The sequence below is a fragment of the Carassius carassius genome, chromosome 47 (genome assembly GCF_963082965.1).
Source record: "Carassius carassius chromosome 47, fCarCar2.1, whole genome shotgun sequence".
NCBI lineage: Eukaryota > Metazoa > Chordata > Actinopteri > Cypriniformes > Cyprinidae > Carassius > Carassius carassius.
In genome coordinates, this window is record NC_081801.1 from 25,750,348 (window position 1) to 25,772,069 (window position 21,722).

Below are 21,722 nucleotides of genomic sequence, written 5' to 3' on the forward strand. Positions count from 1 at the left end.
ATAATACCAGTGTGTTCATTTGTCCTGGAGCTGGACTCGTTCTCTGATGGGATTTTGAAGAGGACTCCTCCTGTTTTCTCCTGTTGGTTAATGCTGAGTAGTTGAGTGATGGTGAAGTATTGAAGGAGAACATGTGGAGGCATGAGGCTCTTACTGTGATGATCCTGTAGATCACGAGAGCTCGGCTAATCGCCAGCGTTCAGTGCTGCTGGCTTCAGAAAGATAAGAGCGACTGGGTGCACGTCAGCATATTCTACATGTTAGATAAACTGCATCATCATACACACTAAAAGGATCTGGTTTAAACCTCATTTATTTTTAGTTTTTTATTTATTTGTAGTTTCACAATTACCACCCAATTCATTGAAACCATTTAAGCCACTGAACCGAGATAATCACACAGACTAGTATTTGTCACACTGTTTCGTTTGGTCATTCGGTTTGACTGAATTCGCCCTATTCTTCATAATAAATTCAAGATAATGACAATGAGTCCAAAGCTTAGCTTTTGTTTAAAGCTTATATTGTTTAAGGCACAAGGTTACTCCAATTATTGTGTAAGAATGAAAGGTTAATAACTTTAAACTGATCCAACAGTATTTTTTTAATTATTATTTTAAATGCTAATTTGTGGCAATCAGTTACCACAGTCATTTTTTTAAGTTGTAAATGAAATAAAGATTAGCTTTCTACTTGAATATTTTAAGTGGAATTAAATTACTTTCCTTTTTTTATTATTTGTGAAATTTACTAGCACTGAAGAAAAAAAAAACAGAAATCAATCAGTTATGTTTGTTGCAAAGACAAATAGCTTGAAATTTATGACTGAAATTATGATTAAAAAATCTGGTTCTGTCAGAAATGTTATTCTGTATTGAGATCAACTCACTTATTTTTGTTGATTGCAAAGTCCTCTGTGACCATACCTTTTTAATAATCACCACACATTTTCATTTTCTCCATTGGTTTGATACTTTTGGCTCGTGCCAAGTAGTTATTAATCACATCAACTTAATCTTACAAAATGTAATGAAAATTATTCACCCACAAATTTTGATTTACATAGAACAATTTCTTGCAACATTCAGATCATATCATATTCGCTTCAAAGTTTTTTTTTTCTTGTAGGAAACTACCTTTTTTTAAAAGCTCTTTGCCTACTTTTATAATTAGGAGTTCTACATCAAACATTAAAGCTAGTCATATGTAGTAACCTAGATGTATTGATTTGCTTTGCTGTTTTATTATATTTAGTGGGTGTTTTCCTCGTTCAAAAGTTTGCAAAAGGAAGTAGAGATTAATTAATGTAGTAAAGAATGTGTTTTGCTGTCGTCATTAACAAGGCTAATTCATAGTTTCCAAGAATAGCTCAGAGTAGAAACTTTTCATAATTGTTATCCTGCACCAATTTATGCATCATCTGAAAGCTGAATAAATGATCTCTCCATTGATGTGTGGTTTGTTCGGAGGACAATATTTGGTTGATACAACTATTTGAAAATCTGGAATCTGAGGGAGCAAAAAAATATTGAGAAAATCACCTTAAAAGTTGTCCAAATGAAGGTCTTAGCCATGCATATTACTAATCAAACATTAAAGGTGCCATAGAACGCATTGATATTTATTTTTAATTGTTCTCTGATGTCCCCAGAGTGTTTATGTGTGGCCACACAACTGTGTTCAAACACATTATAAAAGTTGTTTTTTTTTGCATTTTATGGCAACTTTAAGTTTTGATATTACGGTAGGAAGTCTACAAAATATCTTCATGGAAAATGATCTTTACTTAGTGTCCTAATGATTTTTGGCCATTGCTACAAATGCTGTTTCCAGATGTAAACAGAGGTGTATAATTTTTATGGATGTGTTGCAACGGGCTGAAAGAACACTATTGTGCTGTTATTGAGGGTTTGAGGAAGCCCTGCAGGATTATTTAGCTCAGGTGAAGAGCTTTGACTTCTGCTCGATCCCCTTGAGCAGCTGCTGTAATCCTCTCAGTGGAAATCTAAGTGGATTTCAGGCTTTATTTATGGTTATGCTTCTTTAAGGCTAGGAGTGTTTTTCAGTCGCACAGCACTGATAAATGTCAGCTAGTAAAACACTAGCGACGTTCACATCTTCATCTCATTTTCACTAAATAATATTTGTGTTTTCGTACTGGTACTTTGACTGGTTTAGGCCTGCCATATGAGATTTAAACCTGCTGGCAAATTTCGGTCTTATTTAGTGATTCATTGAATCATTCATTCAAACGATTCGTTCAAAACACCTGATTCATTTAGAAATGAAGCAAATGGCTGTCTTTGTGAATGGATCATTGAATCATTGACTCAAATGATTCACATTGCAGTGTTCAAGAAGATTTTTTGTTTGCTGAACTGTTGTATAAAATCAATACGATTTGCGATTGCGATCAATTTGCGATAACCTCACGCGCTGATATTCAGGAAAACGGCACTCTTGCTTGTGTGATATTACTAAACTATATAATAACTTATAAATTTATGAAAAAAACATACAGGGATATTTTTTTGCTTTCACAACTTGCACAAAAGGGACATTCAAACTTCATTCTAATAGGTTTCATCATGCAGTCAATGATTATGGACTTTTTGTTTTGTTTTTTGAATGACATACTCTAAAGCTCACACATGGTTAAAACAATAATTACGATACTACCGTAGACAATTAATATCTTACACTCCTACACAGAGATCTAACTCCATGAAAAGCATCTGTGCAGAGGTCTTCTGAGATGGTTCTTCATATTCTGAGGGTGTGGAGGTTACACGTTTACAAGTCTAACTGTCCAAATCATGTCTGCGTTGAGTTGAGTTTTTATGAAGAAAGCGGAAGTCTTGTTTTTGAGTGATTTGGCAACCAGGTTTCCTCTAAAAACATACCCAGCTAACCACAATGATCGACTCCACCTCGATTAATGCTGCATACTAAGATGTTTCCCACGTACTGTCAATCTCGCATATGGAGACTACCTCGGTTATACTATATATGTTTATTTAGTTAACATTTACATTGGAAATGAATAAAAAGTCCAATATGTCAGAGTAATAAAAATGACATTATATATGGAAAAAATGTACAAAACTGCTGTGCTGCTCATCAGCATTTGAAAAATAAAAGGAAATGGTTTTTGGTGTGACCACAATGCACGCTCAGAGAGAGAAAAACAACAACAACAAACAAAGGAAATCATATTATTATATATAGAGCACTGGCAAACCCTCATGACCCTCAAGTAAAAAAAAAAGATAGATTACATTTTTATGACAAAGCATGATTAGTTCACATTTTAAAACGCTGCGGTTTGACTCCTCAAAAAAAAAAAAAATAATATAACAAAACCTATGAAATAATATTATCAATGGCAGCATTTAGTCCACTGTCGCATCATCTTGCGTGTGCAGTTAAACCGCAGTAATGCCCATTATTTGAGGTCTAATGGATGACTAAAGTTGAATCCCAGAGGCCTGGTAAAAATTAACTGCACCCAATGGGCAAGCATGGAACAGTAAAATCAGCAAGATGTAATCATGTGAATGTGGATCACCCTGACTTTATTTAATGTGAAACTGGTTTGTTTTTCAGGCCCAGAATAAAGAAACCAGTGCGCTAGCTGCAGCCAAAGTCATCGAAACCAAAAGTGAAGAGGAGCTGGAGGACTACATGGTGGAGATCGACATCTTAGCGTCCTGCAACCATCAGTACATCGTCAAACTGCTGGATGCCTTCTTCTACGACAACAAACTCTCGGTAAGATGGTTAAACGGAGCAAATTGAGCTTTGTTGAACACTACAAGCTAGTTTCTGAATTGCTTAGCAGGTTTAAATGAATCATCTTTGGAGACGTCATCCACACATCCTCATCGGGTCATTCTATGCAACTTAACCAGAGGTCCTTCTAAAAATATTGACCTTTATCATTTCCTTCTTGAAAGAAACACATACATGAAGAAGAAAGGCAAAACATTAAATGTCATGGATGTATATTTACTGAGTAATGCACTCTTTTTTTGTAGAGGAGGGTCAAAATGACAATTCAGAGCCAAATTACAGACTTTAGTTAGTTATTTTTACACTGATTGGTAGATTGGTAGGTCTATTAGTAAAATCTAAAATTATGTTATCTCTAATATTTCTTGAGTTATAGTCAGTTATGGGCAAATGTTGACCCACAAAAAGGTTTTTTTAAATTTTATTTTTTATTTTTTAGACTGTGACCATTTGCATATAATGTAACAAATAAAAATTGACTAAAGTCAACATATTTCACTAATAGACCTACCAATCTCTGTGTTCAGATAATATAATGCAGCTGCCATCTATCTAAAGTCATTTTTACCCCCCAGTAATTTGGCTCCAAATCGCAGGTGAAAATTGGCTTTTTGATGCTCCTCAGTGGATTACTCAGTAAATATACATCTGTGACATTCAATATTTTGGCTATCATCACTATTTATGTTTGTCTTTATTCAGACAAATACATAAAATAAAATAAAAACCTGGGGAGTTTCTGAATTTGGGTCTTTTTGGCACAGAATGTGTTTTAATCTTTCCTTGATCTGACAGACAATTTGCAGGTTTGATAGCTTAATATTCACTTTTCAAATAAGACATGAACCATTCTGCTAGTATCTAATATTAAGCTTTAAATTAACCATATTGTACACACATAGTGTTTATCATGTCACTGAAGTCTATGCATATTCAAGTTTTAAATGATCATTTTCCACCTTCTCTCTAAGAGATCAAAGTCAGAACTTTATTCCACTGCTGTGTGAATTTTGTTACGATATCATTTAGGTGTCAAAGATTCGCTCAGCGCAATACTATACATTGTTGTTCATCAGGGTGGGACAAGTAGCTGAACATAATATAGAAGTTAATAAGGCAATGTGGATGTTTGTAGTGGACTATTGTTACTTCATAGACGATGTGCTGTCAAGGTAACTGCCTGTAAAAGTAGCTTTCACGAGGAGCCGGTTGAAGCATTGCAGGAATTCCTCAGTGTGAAGGTAAATTTGCTCGTCTGAAAGAGTCCTGATCTCCGAGTGTTTAACTTAGACTTCCTTTTCAGCAAACATTAAAGTTTGAATTCATGTGACCATGTTATAGTTCATTTATAGCCTACAGCAAGCTTCTGCCAAATGTATTTAGGCTTCAAAATTCATAAAAGCGGTGTTATTTGTGAAGATTATCATGATGTGACAGAATGTGTTAAGAATAATTTTGCCATGCAAGAATTATTTGTTGGTCACAGAGATTTTTTTCTGCAGCAATCCAAAAGCCAATGGAAAATCCTGTTAGGTTTTTGTTGAGGAAACCAGGATGACCAGGTTCCAGGATGACCAATTCCAGGTTGGCCAGGGCTGTATTGCTTTAGTCATTGCTTTTTACCTGCAAATGATACTAAAGCAAGAGGTGTGTTTTGGTATCATCAGTAGACGTCCATAATAGCTGTCTGAGCAGTCCTTCACTGTCATAGACGAACATATCTGGGTGTGGATGAGGTGTCTGGTCATAAAATCACATGATGAAAAACACTCCGATGAGAATGTTTGTGGGGTTTTGTGAAAGGAAACGGCTGCACACTTGTCAAACAACGAGCACTTGTTCTTTTTAACTTGAGTGTGTCGAGATGATTGATACTGATTCTGAAATGAAAGCATAAGATTGTCCTCAGACCTCATTTTGATTGTTTACATCTAGACAAACAATGCACAACAGATTGTTTAATTACGATTTCATTACACATTGGCATTCAGATATGTGAGAAGAATGGGGGATTTCTGAAGTGGTCACATTTTAATTTGAATGCCACAAAAATAAATTCCCACTGTAAACTTACCATTGGGAATGCATTACAAAATAGACTTCAAAACAATAATATCAAACATTTTTTAACCATTTAACCTTTTTAAATGTGCAGATTATCACATTGTTCACCTGTGATGTGAAGGGACATTTGGCATCCCTCCACCACCCCATCTCTACATCTACTGTATTTCTATTCATATCTGTTTTATGTACCTCGTTTCACTGAACTATTATATGTATGTAATTTGTTTTGAGACTGGTAAACCTTTTTAGTAAAATGTTGTTCATTTACAAATTAATATATTTTCCTGATAATTTTTGTAATCAGAAAATGAAAAACATAAATGGCCATTAAACAATGTAAGCCAGTTCCAACCGTTTATTTTTTTATTAACATTTATAATGTTAGCTCTTATTTTTATTTATGTATTTATTGAAAGTTTGATAGTATTTTTTTAAAAACTGTAATAAAAAAATTCTCAAAATTGTTACTTTTTTATAAATCACATATACACACACACACACACACATATATATATATATATATATATATATATATATATATATATATATATATATATATATATATATATATATATATATATATATATATATATATATATTATAACCGCATTAATTTGCATGCAATTTTAAAATGCATAGAATACGCTGTCTGTGCATATTAAACTGGAATATATATATATAAAACATGGTCTGTCTGGATACTGGATTCTGATTTCGCTGGCAGGTATACCTTAAAACAGTTGAATGCACAGGTAGTTCCAAGTCAGTTTTATCACTGTTCTATATTAAAGCACTGCTTTAATTGATGCATGCATGCGCACACACACACACACACACACACACACACACACACACACACACACACACACACACACACACACACACAGAGACATCCAGGAACACATAAAATTTTCATCAAGTTTTATTAATAAAATAACTTATATTATATGTCTAGCAATGAGGGGGTAAAGCAGTAACTTAACTCACAGCTCTGCTTCATGTCAGGTGTTTCTTTGCCTCCACATCATGCATTAAAATTGTTTAATGCACAGCTAGCTGTGGATTGTCCTTTACACACACACACACACACACACACTCATTATATATATATATATATATATATATATATATATATATATAATGTGTATATGTGCACAGAGGTGCGTCTCAATAAACTAGAATATCATGGAAATGTTGCCTGCAAAGGTTTCCTGAGCCTTGAAAATGGTCTCTCAGTTTGGTTCATTAGGCTACACAATCATGGGGAAGACAGATGTCCAGAAGACAATCATTGACACCCTTCACAAGAGTAAGCCACAAACATTTATTGCCAAAGAAGCTGGCTGTTCACAGAGTGCTGTATCCAAGCATGTTAACAAAGTTGAGTGGAAGAAAAAAAGTGTGGAAGAAAAAGATGCTCAACCAACCGAGAGAACTGTAGCCTTATGAGGATTTTGAAGCAAAATCAATTCAATAATTTGAGTGAACTTCACAAGGAATTGACTGAGGCGGGGGTCAAGGCATCAAGAGCCACCACACACAGACATGTCAAGGAATTTGCAGAACCACAGACAATGACAGAGGTGTCTTACCTGGGCTAAGGAGAAGAAGAACTGGACTGTTGCCCAGTGGTCCAAAGTCCTCTTCTGGATGAGAGCAAGTTTTGTATTTCATTTTGAAACCAAATGTCCCAGAGTCTGGAGGAAGGGTGGAGAAGCTCATAGCCCAAGTTGCTTGAAGTCCAGTGTTAAGTTTCCACACTCTGTGAAGATTTTGGGTGCAATGTCATCTGCTGGTGTTGGTCCATTGTGTTTTTTTTTTTAAAACCAAAGTCACTGCACCCGTTTACCAAGAAATTTTGAAGCACTTCATGCTTCCTTCTGCTGATCAGCTTTTTGAAGATTCTGATTTCATTTTCCAGCAGGATTTGGCATCTACCCACACTTTAACCACAAAAATTGGTTAAATGACCATGGTGTTGGTGTGCTTGACTGGCCAGCAAACTCACCAGACCTGAACCCCATAGAGAATCTATGAGCTATTGTCAAGGGGAAGATGAGAAACAAGAGACCAAACAATGCAGATGAGCTGAAGGCCACTGTCAAAGAAACCTGGGCTTCCAGACCACCTCAGCAGTGCCACAAACTGATCTCCATGCCACGCCGAACTGAGGCAGTAATTAAAGCCAAAGGAGTCCCTACCATGTATTGAGTACATGTATAGTAAATTAACATACTGTCCAGAAGGCCAACAATTCACAAAAAATATCTTATGTATTGTAATTTGTTGAGATAGTGATTTTTTTAAAGAGATAGTGAAAGTTTGTTTCTTAAATGTAAGCCAAAATCATCACAATTAAAAGAACCAAAGACTTATACTACTTCATTCTGTGTGCACTGAATTTATTTAATATACAAGTTTAATATACAAGTTTGCCATGACATTATCAAAAATTAATTTTGTGTCTAGTATCTCAGCAGAGGTTAATGGTAGGATTGTTTTTTTTTGCTTTGTTTTTTTCTGACTAGTGCTATGTGAAGACATTACGTACTGTGAAGAACATTAAATGGATATAATCTGAACTTCAGTCAACCTTAAATAGTTCACCAAAATTCATAATTTATCAAATTATATCTAAACAGCTCTACAAATGACAGGTGTCATTAATCAGCTCAATTTAGTTCAATGTTGATTCATCTCAGTTCAATTGTCGTTCAACTGTCGATGTTGCATAGAATGATGATAAACACATGAATAGCACATTAATTATTATATACTACATGCTGTTTCACATATTATTAGAATAGTAGACGGGTGGCTGTAAAGTTTCCATTCCATGTCAACATGCTACATCCAAATCTTTTATTTTAAAGCGTCAAGGAAAATCCATGTTCGTTATCATGGCTTATCTCTCTACAGACACTTGGATAAATTGTGTTTAGCTGACTGTTGCGTCTAAATGTAAATGTGGAGCTCTGTGCCAGTGAGGTGAAAGTGATAATCATCATAATTAATTATTCAGCAGGTTGAATAGGGTTCAGGGTACATTTCCAGAATCAGTTTTTCAGTCATTATTGACTCCTGCAGCTGATAGCAATGTTGTTGATTTGTCGTTTCTGTTTGTTTTACCTCTTGTTGCATTTGTCAGAGATATGCGTGTAGGCCCTCAAGGAATCTCACCTGTGCATGTGAGTGTGCTTAGACTCTCACACTCTGACTTTGTTTTTGTTGTCGGACTGGTTTTTCTGCCTTCCTGAACCCGTGGGCATCAATGCAAGGCATTTCAGGCATTTCAGAAAGAAAGCAACTGATGTAGATGTAGATGCTAAACTCCCAGCGACTGGTTTCTCCAGTCTGTATTAGGTCAACAGGTGTTCCTGAAATGAAAGGTCTTTCTTTATAATATATAGGGATTAAATGTGTCCTTTTAATATTGCTTGGACAAAATGCTGTACATTTCTTTGTGAGATTAAAATATATCACTAAACTAATATACACTTTGGATAAAAGTGTCTGCTAAATAACAAAATTAAAATATAATGTAAATGTAAATAACAAAACTAAAAAGAAGAAATATATTCTAAACTTTTCTAAAGACATTAAGTTCCCCTTACCCCTAATTGAATCTCAACCGATTTGAATCGTCACATATGTGTACCGATTTTCAACCGTCTCTCGGTTTATCGTTAGATCCCTAAAATATATCTTTAAAACGGACCGGTCTGAACCTGTGATTCAAAAATCTTCAAAAATGCTAGAATTTAATACACCTATTCTATGACTGAAATTCTGAATTTAAATCGATTTTGAAATGTTCAAGTGAAAAATGTATACCCCATATGGCACAAAAAATACATTTTCAGATATATTTTGTAATGTATTTCAAAATAGACCAAAACAAAGCCAATTCAAAGTTTCCCCCTAAAACCAACATGAATAGACATTACTTTTCTTCCTTTTTTCATGGTTATTTGCCATTGAACCACAAATCAGTAATTAATACACTGAAAGTGAGTCTTTTTTATAGTTCACAGTAGATGTGGCGACTATTTGCTGTTGTTTCATTCATCTGTCCATCCATTTTCCTAACCCAGCATCTTGGGCCATAGGGAACCACCCTGGACATGCAACAATTATATAATAGCTAGATCATGAGACAGGAAACTTGTTTGGTCACGTCAGCTTCATCATAATCTGCTGTTGTTTAGGGACAGATTCATGTCTCTAAGGCAAGCTTTACTGTTATTACACTTCATTCTTGAAGCCCTGAGCCAGGTCCCAGTCCATATCTAGAGACCAGTATACCCTGGAGACTTTTATATGACATACATTTTAAGGCCATTTAAGGCAAATTTAAAGGCATTTAAGGCCAGCTAGAGTGTGTGTGTGTCCATGTGTAAAGCTTATTGATGAATCACGACTTGTTTGTGAAAACTTATGAAGATTTTATGTGTGCAAATACTTAGTGAATGAAACCAAATGCCACTTTATCTAGAGACCAGAGGCCAGTTATTAACCACATAGCAACCAACCAGAACACCCAAACTAACTAACCTAGCAATGCCTTTTAAATAATAGTTAATAAATAGTATTATAATGTCCCTTATATGTTTGTTTGCTGTCTGTCTGAGTGTGCAAAGATGAACAGAGTGATTCAGGAGTGAAGTTGCTTCCATGACAACATTAGTTTTATTGGGTTGTGCATTGGTTTGTTGGATTGGTGCCATGTCTCTTTTCTTTTGGTATGCGGTTTCTTGTAGGCAATCGTGAAACCTTATGTCAATTAGTTATCTCCTCCATCACTAAATATACAGACACTTGTGTTTACCAGTCCACAGGGTTCGAGACATAATGGTAGTGGGCTTGCTTTGACGGGACGGTATTTCCATGAACAAATCATTTGGAATACTTTTGGAGTTTTGGTTTAGTGTCTTTAAGACCTTGCTTACACTGCTGATATGCTCGATCATTGAAGAATCTCTCAAACTATTAACATTCCTAAAGGAGTAGATCAGCCAAAAATGAAAATTCTGTAATTATTAATGATGTCGTTCCAAACCCATATGAATTTGAAGAATGACAGTGAGAAATTACACCTGTTCCTTATACAGTCTTATCATATGACTCAAGAGGAGTTTAAATATATAGCACAAAAGTCAGTTTTGATGCGTTTATTGTGCCGCCTTGTATTGCTTTCAATTATTAATTTTATGTAGTACTGGTTTGGGGTGACTAAGTGCACGTTTTTGGATGAACTTCTTTTAACATGTTAAAACCATGACCATGAAGTTTCAGCATTAAGACTCCTCTTAACCTGTTAACCTGCACCCCGACGCCCTCGTCCTCAAAGCCTCTCAAAGCCTCTCCCACACGCACATGCAAGTGATTATGAATAGATTAAATGAAACAGGACAAATTTAATCTTGACAAACTATGTATCATTATAAAGATCTAAGCCTCAAGCATCGACGACAGATCGCTGTTTTTCAATGGAAAGCTTATAAAGACTGTATTTGCTACATTTGTGTAAGCAGTTCACATAAAAAAATAAACATTGAAAATGCTGTACATACCAGATCCGTCGTAATAACGAGTCATAAACACATCCACAGCTGTAAATCCCGGTTTAGTTAGAAAGGTAAGGGTCCACTGAACGACATCTCATGAAGCACGTTTAGTCCAACGAAGCAATAACGTTGTAATATGGATCATAATTCCTTTGTTTACATTTCATTTCTTCAGCGAGAGAATTGTTTGCGTCCGTTATGGAATAACTCACGGTCGAAAACTGCGTCTTGGTAGTAAAAACACGGCACGGTTTTGCAGCGTACAGTGTCACAAACAGAATGAGGCGATCCACCGGAAAAAAGAATGAATGAAAAATAGGCGGAAAATAGTTTATTTGAATTTGGCGCTCTCTCCTCAGAGCTGGTGATGCGCTCTGACGCACCTGTCAGCTGATGGAGGCGGAACTTACAGCGATCGCAAATTCCTGTCTTTCTTTTTTATTTTAGAGAGTTTTTATATATGTGAGAGTGTGTTTTATGTTGAATGTGAATGTATATGCATGATTACCATCTGTTTGAGTGCAAATCAGCCCAAATCAGCTCGCTATTACTGAATGGTCACGGCTATCAAAGTGAACGCATCTATATGAATAGGGAGAGTGGATTATTTACTTCGGCACATTTGAGTTATTACCATCTTTATAAGTGGCCATCAGCACTTATTTGCATCGTAATTCATTGTAAAATATGCATCTCTAGCAATCTCAGGATGTTCTATATTGGCAAACAATGTTAAATCTTTTTTTATTTTTCTTATTATTCTTATTTTTCTTACTCAAATTATTCTTATTGTATTTTTCTAGTGCTCAAATAAATCATTTATATGATGTCTAAGTTTCTGTCTAGTGTTATATAATTGAAAAAAACTATGCAGTGGTATGTTTACTGACTAAATAGTTTGTAGAAGCCTTCAATACTATTGGGAAATATATTTTCTTATATTTGGGGGGGTGGGGGGTGTAGACATAGTCTCAGAAAAATATTTGCAGGAGTCTCATTTTTCATGATATTTTATTCAGATTTGAAATAGAAACTCATGAGACATGTGGCTTTCAACCCATTACTTTTATAGATTGCTCCAGGACTGATTTCATGTATTTTTATATCAAATAAAAAAAATATTTAAGAGTGGTAAAAAAAATTAAAAAAAAAGCAACTGAACAACATTCATTAGGAAAACAGTGTCAATAATGCAAAAATGATAGTTAAAGGCAGTTCATCATTGGATTCAGTTATGTCATCTCTGTTCAGTTAAATAGTGTCTGTGCATTTATTTGCAATCAAGTCAACGATATCGCTGTAGATAAAGTGTCCCCAACTAAGCAAGCCAGAGGCGACAGCGGCAAGGAACCAAAACTCCATCGGTGACAGAATGGAGAAAAAAACCTTGGGAGAAACCAGGCTCAGTTGGGGGGCCAGTTCTCCTCTGACCAGACGAAACCAGTAGTTCAATTCCAGGCTGCAGCAAAGTCAGATTGTGCAGAAGAATCATCTGTTTCCTGTGGTCTTGTCCTGGTGCTCCTCTGAGACAAGGTCTTTACAGGGGATCTGTATCTGGGGCTCTAGTTATCCTGGTCTCCGCTGTCTTTCAGGACAGTAGAGGTCCTTTCTAGGTGCTGATCCAGCATCTGGTCTGGATACGTACTGGATCCGGGTGACTGCAGTGACCCTCTGATCTGGATACAGACTGGATCTGGTGGCCACGGTGACCTCGGAACAAGAGAGAAACAGACAAATATTAGCGTAGATGCCATTCTTCTAATGATGTAGCAAGTACATAGGGTGTTATGGGAAGTTTTTCCGGTTCCGGTTTACCTAATTAATGCAGCCTAAAAATCCTTTAACGGATTTGGATAATAAAAGCATATTAGTATGTTATGTGTATGCCAGGTTAAAGAAATGGGTCTTTAATCTAGATTTAAACTGCAAGAGTGTGTCTGCCTCCCGAACAATGTTAGGTAGGTTATTCCAGAGTTTGGGCGCCAAATAGGAAAAGGATCTGCCGCCTGCAGTTGATTTTGATATTCTAGGTATTATCAAATTGCCTGAGTTTTGAGAACGTAGCGGACGTAGAGGATTATAATGTAAAAGGAGCTCATTCAAATACTGAGGTGCTAAACCATTCAGGGCTTTATAAGTAATAAGCAATATTTTAAAATCTATACGATGTTTGATAGGGAGCCAGTGCATTGTTGACAGGACCGGGCTAATATGGTCATACTTCCTGGTTCTAGTAAGAACTCTTGCTGCTGCATTTTGGACTAGCTGTAGTTTGTTTACTAAGCGTGCAGAACAACCACCCAATAAAGCATTACAATAATCTAACCTTGAGGTCATAAATGCATGGATTAACATTTCTGCATTTGACATTGAGAGCATAGGCCGTAATTTAGATATATTTTTGAGATGGAAAAATGCAGTTTTACAAATGCTAGAAACGTGGCTTTCTAAGGAAAGATTGCGATCAAATAGCACACCTAGGTTCCTAACTGATGACGAAGAATTGACAGAGCAACCATCAAGTCTTAGACAGTGTTCTAGGTTATTACAAGCAGAGTTTTTAGGTCCTGTAATTAACACCTCTGTTTTTTCAGAATTTAGCAGTAAGAAATTACTCGTCATCCAGTTTTTTATATCGACTATGCAATCCATTAGTTTTTCAAATTGGTGTGTTTCACCGGGCTGCGAAGAAATATAGAGCTGAGTATCATCAGCATAACAGTGAAAGCTAACACCATGTTTCCTAATGATATCTCCCAAGGGTAACATATAAAGCGTGAAGAGTAGCGGCCCTAGTACTGAGCCTTGAGGTACTCCATACTGCACTTGTGATCGATAGGATACATCTTCATTCACTGCTACGAACTGATGGCGGTCATATAAGTACGATTTAAACCATGCTAATGCACTTCCTCTGATGCCAACAAAGTGTTCAAGTCTATGCAAAAGAATGTTGTGGTCAATTGTGTCAAACGCAGCACTAAGATCCAATAAAACTAATAGAGAGATACACCCACGATCAGATGATAAGAGCAGATCATTTGTAACTCTAAGGAGAGCAGTCTCAGTACTATGATACGGTCTAAATCCTGACTGGAAATCCTCACATATACCATTTTTCTCTAAGAAGGAATATAATTGTGTGGATACCACCTTTTCTAGTATCTTGGACAGAAAAGGGAGATTCGAGATTGGTCTATAATTAACTAGTTCTTTGGGGTCAAGTTGTGGTTTTTTGATGAGAGGCTTAATAACAGCCAGTTTGAAGGTTTTGGGGACATATCCTAATGACAATGAGGAATTAATAATAGTCAGAAGAGGATCTATGACTTCTGGAAGCACCTCTTTTAGGAGCTTAGATGGTATAGGGTCTAACATACATGTTGTTGGTTTAGATGATTTAACAAGTTTATACAAATCTTCCTCTCCTATAGTAGAGAATGAGTGGAACTGTTCCTCGGGGGGTCTATAGTGCACTGTCTGATGTGATACTGTAGCTGACGGCTGAATGGTTGCAATTTTATCTCTAATAGTATCGATTTTAGAAGTAAAGTAGTTCATAAAGTCATTACTGCTGTGGTGTTGGGAAATGTCAACACTTGTTGAGGCTTTATTTTTCGTTAATTTAGCCACTGTATTGAATAAATACCTGGGGTTATGTTTGTTTTCTTCTAAAAGAGAAGAAAAGTAATCAGATCTAGCAGTATTTAATGCTTTTCTGTAGGATATGTTACTTTCCCGCCAAGCAATACGAAATACAACCCGAATTCCGGAAAAGTTGGGACGTTTTTTAAATTTTAATAAAATGAAAACTAAAAGACTTTCAAATCACATGAGCCAATATTTTATTCACAATAGAACATAGATAACATAGCAAATGTTTAAACTGAGAAAGTTTACAATTTTATGCACAAAATGAGCTCATTTCAATTTCAATTTCTGCTACAGGTCTCAAAATAGTTGGGACGTGGCATGTTTACCATGGTGTAGCATCTCCTTTTCTTTTCAAAACAGTTTGAAGACGTCTGGGCATTGAGGCTAAGAGTTGCTGGAGTTTTGCTGTTGGAATTTGGTCCCATTCTTGCCTTAAATAGATTTCCAGCTGCTGAAGAGTTCGTGGTCGTCTTTGACGTATTTTTCGTTTAATGATGCGCCAAATGTTCTCTATAGGTGAAAGATCTGGACTGCAGGCAGGCCAGGTTAGCACCCGGACTCTTCTACGACGAAGCCATGCTGTTGTTATAGCTGCATTATGTGGTTTTGCATTGTCCTGCTGAAATAAACAAGGCCTTCCCTGAAATAGACGTTGTTTGGAGGGAAGCATATGTTACTCTAAAACCTTTATATACCTTTCAGCATTCACAGAGCCTTCCAAAACATGCAAGCTGCCCATACCGTATGCACTTATGCACCCCCATACCATCAGAGATGCTGGCTTTTGAACTGAACGCTGATAACATCCTGGAAGGTCTCCCTCCTCTTTAGCCCGGAGGACACGGCGTCCGTGATTTCCAACAAGAATGTCAAATTTGGTCTCCGGCCTTGTCCCTTACGCACAGAGATTTCTCCAGTTTCTCTGAATCTTTTGATGATGTTATGCACTGTAGATGATGAGATTTGCAAAGCCTTTGCAATTTGACGTTGAGGAACATTGTTTTTAAAGTTTTCCACAATTTTTTTACGCAGTCTTTCACAGATTGGAGAGCCTCTGCCCATCTTTACTTCTGAGAGACTCTGCTTCTCTAAGACAAAGCTTTTATAGCTAATCATGTTAGACCTGATATCAATTAACTTAATTAATCACTAGATGTTCTCCCAGCTGAATCTTTTCAAAACTGCTTGCTTTTTTAGCCATTTGTTGCCCCCGTGCCAACTTTTTTGAGACCTGTAGCAGGCATTAAATTTTAAATGAGCTAATTAAGTGGATAAAAGTGTAAAATTTCTCAGTTTAAACATTTGCTACGTTATCTATGTTCTATTGTGAATAAAATATTGGCTCATGTGATTTGAAATTCCTTTAGTTTTCATTTTATTAAAATTTAAAAAACGTCCCAACTTTTCCGGAATTCGGGTTGTACCTCTAGTTTTGTTTTCCTCCAGCTGCGCTCCATTTTTCGGGCTGCTCTCTTTAGGGTGCGAGTATGCTCATTATACCATGGTGTCAAACTGTTTTCCTTAACCTTCCTTAAGCGTAAAGGAGCAACTTTATTTAAAGTGCTAGAAAAGAGAGAGTCCATAGTTTCTGTTACATCATCAAGTTGTTCTGAGGTTTTGGATATGCTAAGGAATTTGGATAAATCAGGAAGATAACTTAAAAAGCAGTCTTTTGTGTTAGAAGTGATGGTTCTTTCATACTTGTAACAAGAAGTAGAATTTACAATTTTGGCTATATGAATTTTGCAAAGAACTAAATAATGATCTGAGATATCATCACTTGGCTGAATAATTTCGACACCATCAACATCAATTCCACGTGACAGTATTAAATCTAGAGTATGATTTCGACAATGAGTAGGTCCTGAAACGTGTTGTCTAACCCCAATAGAGTTCAGAATGTCTATAAATGCTGATCCCAATGCATCGTTTTCATTATCAACATGGATATTAAAATCACCAACTATTAAAACTTTATCTGCAGCCAGAACTAACTCGGATGTAAAATCACCAAACTCTTTAATAAAGTCTGTATGGTGCCTGGTGGCCTGTATACAGTAGCCAGTACAAACATAACAGGGGATTTATCATTAACATTTGTTTCTCTGGATAATGTTATATGAAGCACCATTACTTCAAACGAGTTATACTTGAAGCCTGCCCTCTGAGAAATCCTGAAAACGTTGTTATAAATTGAAGCAACACCTCCCCCTTTGCCTTTTAGACGTGGCTCATGTTTATAACAGTAATCTTGGGGGGTGGACTCATTTAAAATAATGTAATCATCAGGTTTTAGCCAGGTTTCTGTCAAACAGAGTACATCTATATTATGATCAGTGATCATATTATTTACAAAAAGTGTGATCGAAAGGGATCTGATATTCAATAAGCCAAGCTTTATCATTTGTTTATCCATATTGCTTCTGTTTTTTATTTGTTGAACCTCAATTAAATTGTTAATCTTAACTTGGTTTGGACGTTTTTTGTTTTTTTCTAGTTCGGGGAACAGACACAGTCTCTATAGTGTGATATCTAGGTGAAAAAGTCTCTATGTACTGAGAATTAACTGACCTCTGTGACGGGAGGCAGCTAGCAGACGGTCAGTTTAGCCAGTCTGTCTGCTTCCTGACCTGGGCCCCAGTTAGTCAAGTATAAACACTAAGACTATTTGCCATATTTCTAGAGAGAAGAGTGGCGCCACCCCAGGAGGGATGAAGACCATCTCTTTTAAACAGGTCAGGTCTGCCCCAAAAGCTCGTCCAATTGTCTATGAAACCTATGTTATTCTGTGGGCACCACTTAGACATCCAGCCATTGAGTGATGACAATCTGCTATGCATCTCATCACCACGGTAAGCAGGGAGGGGACCAGAGCACTTTAGTGTCTATAACTTTTAATATTTTTGAGCATTATCAAATCTGGTTGATAAAAAGTGAAGCCCAAAGGGTCTTCTTTCTAAAGACACCACAATTATGTTTGTAACAATCTGAAGTAGGAAACTGTTACAATTATAAATTAGTTAGAGCACTTTCAGCTGTGAGTCCCATAATGGGGGGTGCTGGCTAACAGGTTAAAGTTGGTCAAAATGTATTGACAGGCATGATATCTGCGACAGATTCCTTAAGTTTTACTCTTCTGAAGGCACTCTTTCAGTTCCAGGGGAAATTCCTGTTATTTTCTTATGTATTTTTATAGAAATTTTGATGGGACTTTCTGGAACTGTGTGCAAAACTTGTAAATTCATGTCAGTGACAGCCAGATTACAGTTTGTGAAGATCTTGGCTCGTTTTTGTTTTGGCAGGCGATGTGAGGTGTGGGTTTTCTTGGCTCATGTTGAACAGGGAGGCACTTATCCCATTAATCTGGAGAGAGCATGGAGAAAATGCTGTGAAATTGTCTAATGACTCAGAAATGTGCTTTGACTGCAAAGACTAAATCAGTTTAGATGGTTAGCATTTACAACACATGAGTATTTTTGTATGTTGTAAACTTATCACGTCAATATTAATAAACAGCTTTGATACTGTACACACAGAGATATTGTTTATCTTAAATGTCATATCATAGCATTTCTGTTTTTATGATATGAGAGTTTATGATGCTGAATTATAATTACTGCATATATTTTTTTCGAGGCATGTTCATATTATTTATTTCAGATTAGAGATGGTTTGGTGTTAAACCAGTCAAAAAGAGTTAAAACTGGCAAAAATCTTTTCATCCTTATGAATGTAGTTTTTTTTTTGTTTAGCCATGGAGTTTGAACATCACTTGTGAATGTTTTGATATCATGGTACGAAAAAAAATTTGTCAATTTATTTGCTATTCAATTTGATATTTGATCAATATCATTAACTTTTTTTAATGAAATTTTGTCTTGTTTTTTTATGTGGTACAGTAAGTGTTTGTCTTTTAATCCTTATTGCACAATCTGTAAATGTGTTTAAAAAGAGGAACAAAAACTGAAACATCATTGCAGTCTATAAATACATGAACATACAGCCATTTAATCTGATTAACTCAAATTCCATAGAAATAGCAGTGATTTGAGGACATTTATTTTTCTTGTCAAACTGTAGAACATGTCCTAAAAAGGGCAATGCAAATCTTCTATGCAAATGTCCGCTTTTATCCTTTTTCAGTTTTGTGTTTTATTCTTATTAAGTTATTTCTGCAGCACTGAAGCTCTGTCCACAGTGGAAACTTATTGGTCCAAACTTTTTTAATGCATAGTTGTTTAAACATCAGATACGTTCTTATTTGATGTGATTGTGTCGCATACAGAATTTTCTCTTCCAGTGAGCACAAACACATTTCTGGTGTCTGGTTAAGATGCAGTGTAAATGGCATTAATTTTTACCAACCATATTTCACCCAAATAATCATCATCTCAAGGCAAGTTTTGCTTATCCAACCAGTCATCCTGCCAGACTGATTTAATACTCATGAGGTGGAAAGCCAGCAGTTGAGTTTTTGTTTGTAATTTGCTGTTCAAACTTTTGGGATCAGTAAACTTTTGATGTTTTTCAAAGAAGTCTCTTCTGCTCATTAAGGTTGCATTTATTTGATAAAACAATACAGTAAAAAAAAAAACTCTGCAACATGGTAAAATATTATGACAATTAAAATTACACAGTTTTCTATGCAGTTGTGATGCTTAATATTTTTTTTTCTTCTGGAACCTGTGATACTTTTCCAGGATTCTTTGATGAATTAAAAAATAAAACCACATTTATTCAAACTATAAATCTTTTCTAACAATATTCATTTCTATTCAAAAGTTTGGTGTATTTTTTTATTTTTATTGAAATGAAGCATGATTGAATTATCATGAAGCTCATTCCTCAAATTCTCAATCTGAAATTGTTCTCTGTTCTGTTCACATACACTGGACCACCTTTTCCTGTTTACATCAAATGACTCTTTTCTTTCAGCTCCACTGAGTTCTTCTGTGTCTGAATGAGCCAGAAAACTCTCTCCTGAACTAAAGCATCTCATGTTGTACTTCATTTCCCCCCACAGATAATGATCGAATTTTGCCCCGGAGGTGCAGTCGATGCCACTATGTTAGGTAAGACCTCTATCTCCTATTGCTTTCCTTCATCTTATCATGTTTATAAAAGCCCCCCAGGTTCCCTTTGATGATCTTGGTTATTAGCTCATGGGTGAGTAAGCAAACGTTTAAACAGGATATTGCATTATTTTGGGTGTTTTATGAACGAGCCAGTCAAGGTCACTCAGAGTTCATTGCCTTTGGTTACACTGCCCTGCCTCTCGAGCTCAAGTTTTATCGAAAATGCTTGTTTGTGTATTTGACATTGACAGAGTTTTGTGTGTGTTGTTTGTGTCTTTCAGAGCTGGACAGGGGTCTTGAAGAGCCTCAGATCCAGGTGATCTGTAAACAAATGCTGGAGGCTCTTCATTATCTCCACAGCATGAAGATCATTCACAGAGACCTGAAGGCTGGAAACGTTCTCCTCACACTGGATGGAGACATCAGGCTAGGTTTGTGTCTAAAGGAATCAGACGGATCATCTGATTTCAATCGTGTGTGGTTTAAAACTGACAACCACAGTTATGGAATTAAACAAGTTGATTTGTGCTGAGGTTTCTCTTCTGGATGAAGGCCCTTTTTTTTAAGCATGCACAATTGTTTTAATTTAATGATGGACAATAATTCTGTTCCAAAACCAGCCGGTGACACTTTAGTATAGGGACCAATTCTCACTATTAACTAGTTGCTTATTGGCATGCCTATAATTAACATATGGACTGTTTATTAGTACTTATAAAGCACATATTCTGCTTGACCATATTCTACATCCCTAATACTACCCAATATCTGAACTTAACATCTATCTTATTAACTATTAATAAGCAGCAAATAAGGATTTTGAGGCAAAAGTCGTAGTTAATGGTCTGTTAATTGTGAGAATTGGACCTTAAAATAAAGTTTGACCTTATAGGCATTTTATGCCCACTAAGGCTGCATTTATTAGATCAAAAAAATAACAAAAGAATGTGTATGTTAATCTCTGCTAAAGTGTAATTTATTTCTGTGATGTGCAGCTGTATTTTCAGCATAGTTCCTCCAGTCTTCAGTGTCACATGATCTTCAGAAATCAGAATAATATGATGATTTACTGCTCAAGAAACATTTCTGATTATTATCAATGTTGAACACAGTGGTGCTGCACAATATTTTTGTGGAAGCCATAATATACTACAAATTAATAGCAGTCAGTACCATTCATATAATACTTTTATTCAGTAGGGACATATTAAAATGATCAGGTGTGTGGCTGTGATGCCTTAAAATGCTTTCTATTTAGGCAGCTCACTAGGTTTCGTAAAAGAGCTAGATATCTCTTACTAATCTTTTGAGCTCTCTCACACCCTTAGTTTATATTTCATTACACTTCCCTACTCCAGTCTCACCGGATTTAGTGATTGAATGAGAGAATTATTCCCTCTGAATGCTGCTTAACGTGTAACTGAATGTGGTTTCGTTGTGTGTTGGTTAATGTTACCTCAGAATGTCAGGCCAAGAGATACTAGAGTATCAGGCCTTGCTTCCTGTGAGAGAAACTTTCACATGCTCATGTGCTTCAGATGCTGTTCCTCCAAACATCAGCTCCACG

At 36.0% G+C, this 21,722-nt stretch overlaps 1 protein-coding gene across 1 annotated transcript in view; it reads left to right on the top strand.

Annotated features, from left to right (window-relative positions):
- Nucleotides 1-21,722, top strand: part of LOC132130117 (serine/threonine-protein kinase 10-like) — a 53,013-nt gene that overhangs the window by 4,002 nt on the left and 27,289 nt on the right. Inside the window, exons 2-4 of the mRNA XM_059541771.1 lie at nt 3,607-3,771; nt 20,104-20,152; nt 20,437-20,586. Of these exons, the coding sequence (XP_059397754.1) occupies nt 3,607-3,771; nt 20,104-20,152; nt 20,437-20,586 (364 nt within the window). The remainder of the gene's footprint in view (nt 1-3,606; nt 3,772-20,103; nt 20,153-20,436; nt 20,587-21,722) is intronic.